The sequence below is a fragment of the Embiotoca jacksoni genome, unplaced genomic scaffold (assembly GCF_022577435.1).
Source record: "Embiotoca jacksoni isolate LCO1_2020_lvr unplaced genomic scaffold, fEmbJac1.0.p SCAF_4, whole genome shotgun sequence".
NCBI classification, from domain to species: Eukaryota; Metazoa; Chordata; class Actinopteri; family Embiotocidae; genus Embiotoca; species Embiotoca jacksoni.
In genome coordinates this window covers 2,028,749-2,032,808 of record NW_027185392.1, presented here as the reverse complement: position 1 = coordinate 2,032,808, position 4,060 = coordinate 2,028,749, and the positions used below count along the sequence as shown (strand labels likewise).

Sequence of the window (4,060 nt, the reverse complement as noted above, 5' to 3'; positions counted from 1 at the left end):
GAACAACCAGATTCCAGGTCACGTTAAAGTGAAAAAGTGAAAGATAAAGTTAGTCAGAGAGACGGCAGAGCTGCAGTCGGGACGAATCTCTGTGTTTCTATCTGAAGATAAAATAAACTTCATCTGTTCTTCCTCAACACCTGAGTCCAACACTGGTGAGTACAGCTGATCAGATTTACTGTTTCAACAACCAGCATCAACACAAAATTTACAGCTTCAATCAAACAGGAAGTTCAACTCCTTTCATTTCGTACCGACTCCTCGTGTCACATTAACTCTGTGAAGTTCAGCTGTAGAACAGAAGAAACAATAGAAGAATATTTTTCATTATAACTCTTTTTAAAATGATGTTTTTCCCTCTTTGACTTTTGTCCTCAGACTGCAGACATGTCTGCTGCCAGCTGTCTTCTCTCTGAGGATCAGTTTCTGTGCTCCATCTGTCTGGATGTGTTCACTGATCCAGTCAGCACACCATTTGGACACAACTTCTGCAAAAACTGCATCACTCAACACTGGACCGTTACCGACAGGTGTCAGTGTCCCATGTGTAAAGAGAAGTTCAACACTAGACCTCAGTTGAGAGTCAACACGTTCATCGCTGAGATGGTTGCTCAGTTCAGACATGAAACTCAACAGAAAGCCAGCAGCAGCAGCTCAGAGCAACAAGCTGCCAAACAAGGAGAAGTTCCCTGTGACGTCTGCACTGGAACCAAACTGAAGGCCCTCAAGTCCTGCCTGGTGTGTCTGACCTCCTACTGTAAGACTCACCTGCAGCCTCATCTGACAACGTCCGGCCTGAAAAGACATCAGCTGACGGAGCCTGTGGAGAACCTGGAAGGCAGGATGTGTACGAAGCACGATAAACCTCTGGAGCTGTTCTGTCAGACCGACCAGACATGTGTCTGCATGCTCTGCTCTGTTTTAGACCACAAGACACACGAGTTGGTTCCTCTGAGAGAAGAATATGAAGGAAAGAAGGCAGAGCTGGGGAAGACAGAGGCTGAGATTCAGCAGATGATCCAGAAGAGACGACTGAAGATTGAGGAGCTCAAAGAGTCGGTGAAGACGAGTAAAGCTGCTGCAGACAGAGAGAAAGCAGAAGGTGTTGAGGTGTTCACTGCTCTGAAGGAGGCGGCTGAGAGAGGCCTGAACGAGCTCATAGAGGAGATCCAAGAGAAGCAGGAAACAGTGGAGAAACAGGCTGAAGGTTTCATCACAGATCTGCAGCAGGAAATCTCTGAGCTGATGAAGAGGAGCTCTGAGGTGGAGCAGCTCTCACGCTCTGCAGACCACCTCCACCTCCTCCAAAACTTCTCGTCCCTGACAGCTGCTCCACCCACCGAGGACCGGACAGAGGTCAGCGTCCGTCCACCATCAGATGAGGGGACTGTGGTGAGAGCTGTGGTTCAGCTGGAGGAGACGCTCAGGAAAAAGAGGAAGCTGCTGTTTGAGGCCGAGCTGAAGAGACTCCAGCAGTCTGCAGTGGACGTGACTCTGGATCCTGATACAGCACATCCTGATCTCATCCTGTCTGATGACGGGAAACAAGTGAACCATGGTGATGTGAGGAAGAATCTTCCAGACAACCCAGAGAGGTTTTCTAAATGTGTTTGTGTTTTAGGAAAACAGAGTTTCTCTGCAGGCAGGTTTTCTTTTGAGGTTCAGGTCAAAGGAAAGACTAAATGGGATTTAGGAGTGGTCAGAGAGTCGATCAACAGGAAGGGAAACATCATGCCGACTCCTCAAAAAGGTTTCTGGACTATATGTCTGAGAAATGGAAATGAATACAAAGCTTTTGCTGGTCCTCCAGTCCGTCTGAGTCTTGGGTCTGGTCCTGAGAAGGTGGGGGTGTTTGTGGATTATGAGGAGGGTCTGGTCTCCTTTTATGATGTCGATGCTGCAGCTCTTATCTACTCCTTTACTGGCTGCTCCTTCACTGACAAACTCCTCCCATACTTCGGTCCCTGTCTTAATCAAGGTGGTAAAAACTCTGCACCTCTGATCATCTCTCCTGTCAATCAAACTGCCTGATCTGTTTCATGATGAAGCGTCTCCATCAGTGAACGTACTTATTAAAAAGGTTCTCTGTGATCCGGTCTGTGGGACTGAGGCTAAGGGAAATGTGTCTCCTCTGATGTCCAGTATGTCCCCACTGTTTCCTGTCTGATGTGATGATGCAGCATTAAAAGTCATGATGTCCTGATCTGGAATGTTTCTGTCAGAGTGTCAGAAAGCTTCAGAGTCACAACATCAACACGTCTGAGCAGGAAACACATTTTCTCTGCAGGTTGAAGGTTTTTCTGTTTTTTGATGAATAGATTTTACAATCAAATGTAACATAATGTGATGTAATAACTGCAGCAGTGAGAGGCAGGTATGAAACATCAACATGTTGGGGTGTTCATGGGCTACATGTCATATTATTGATCAGTTAATAGAGGAAACAATCAGCAGATTAATCAATCATGAGTGTCGGTACACTGACAGACGATGTATGTGTTATTAAATTTGACCAATAAATCAGATTCTGAAAATAATATCTGTTTTCAGCCTCCACTGTTTTCATAATGATCAATATTATAACATTGAGATTTTTAAAGTGTTTCATTTTAAAACTTTTTAGCCTGGTGTATTTCCTCTCTGTGTTCAGCAGAGGGCTTCAGAACAGCAGCCATTAGGTAACAACATGAACACCTCAACTTCCTGTTTACATCCAGGAACAACGCGAGAAGAGTCTGTGGTGGAAAGTAACAGTACATTTATTGAAGTACTTAAGTAAAATTTGGAGGCATTTTTACTTTACTTGAGTACTTCTATGTTCAGCTACTGTCTCCTTCCACTCCACCACATTTATCTGACAGCTTCAGTCACTTTTCATGTGAAGATTTGTCACAGTGGACGAAATAAACTGTTAAAATCCAACGATTTGTTGAAACTTAAACCATCTGTTTGTTTATTTGAGGTCATTTTGTAAAACTGATCTGTGAGCTGCAATAAAGTCTGTGAGATACAGGAAGGAGGAAACAAACCCTGAAAGACAGAGCTGCACAGTCACTCTGTAAAAAACAGTAATCCCTAGGAATGAAACCACTTTGATTTATACACTAGGGGGCGGTATTGAGTCAATGTAGCTTCCATCAATCTGCCTTCAGATTGGTGTTACACTTAACTCTGTCCTCCATCAGATTACGTGACCAACAGTGTTGATGAGGTTAGTTTGGTTTAAAAGGAGAATCGTAACTATTAACCCAACTAACTGTTCACAGCATGTGACACACAGCAAACATGAGGATACTACTACTACAGGGTAACTCTGGTTAGGAATCATGTCTCCGATCTGATTATTGATCAGATGGTTCCACTGTCTGAACGACTCCAATCGCTTTTCTTGCAAGTGCGTGTGTGTGTGTGTGTGTGTGTGTGTTTGTGGTCACCTCATCTTCTACATGACACACGGGTCGCTTTTAATCAAGTAGTCCAGTGACTAAAATAAACAGCTCGGTGTCTCATGACGCTGTGATTGTAATGATTCCCTCTGTGTAGTCGGTGTTTTTAGTACCGGCTCCTGAAGAATACTACCCAGAATTTCTGCCCGATGGGGAAACCTAAAATAAGTGCATAGTACCAGCAGTAGAAGAGATACTTTTGTTTGTAGAACAGTTTTTCTTTCCGATGGTTTGTTGACTTTTTAAAAAAAAAATTATTTATTTATTTTTTTGTAGAAAGTGTTGCATCATTTTGGTGGCAGCTCTGGAATAACTTGGAAACGACAGCCAGCAGACGAAGCACTGATGGTGTGACAAAATGTCACCTTTAGATAAATGTGGGGACTTCAGTCGATTATCTGACACAAAGGAACGTTAAAGTTTTTAAAACTGCGAGCAGCGGCTCATTTTCCTCTTGCAGTGCATTCTGGGTTTTACATGCAAGAGTGTTTATTGTTTTAATTCCTTAAAATGCTTTGAATTTTAATGGAGTCTGGTCGCAGATGGCTCATTACAGAGATTTGTGCCGACTCGGCGTGTCATGTGACGCAGCTAACGGGCGACGTGCAGCCGGC

General features: G+C 43.8%; 1 protein-coding gene across 1 annotated transcript; it reads left to right on the top strand.

Annotated features, from left to right (window-relative positions):
• The first annotated feature begins 340 nt into the window (after positions 1-340).
• LOC138209613 (E3 ubiquitin-protein ligase TRIM21-like) lies at positions 341-2,894 on the top strand. Its single transcript, XM_069168303.1, has one exon. The coding sequence runs from the start codon at positions 388-390 to the stop codon at positions 2,029-2,031; it is 1,644 nt and encodes a 547-aa protein (XP_069024404.1). The 5' UTR covers positions 341-387; the 3' UTR covers positions 2,032-2,894.
• The last annotated feature ends 1,166 nt before the right edge of the window (positions 2,895-4,060 follow it).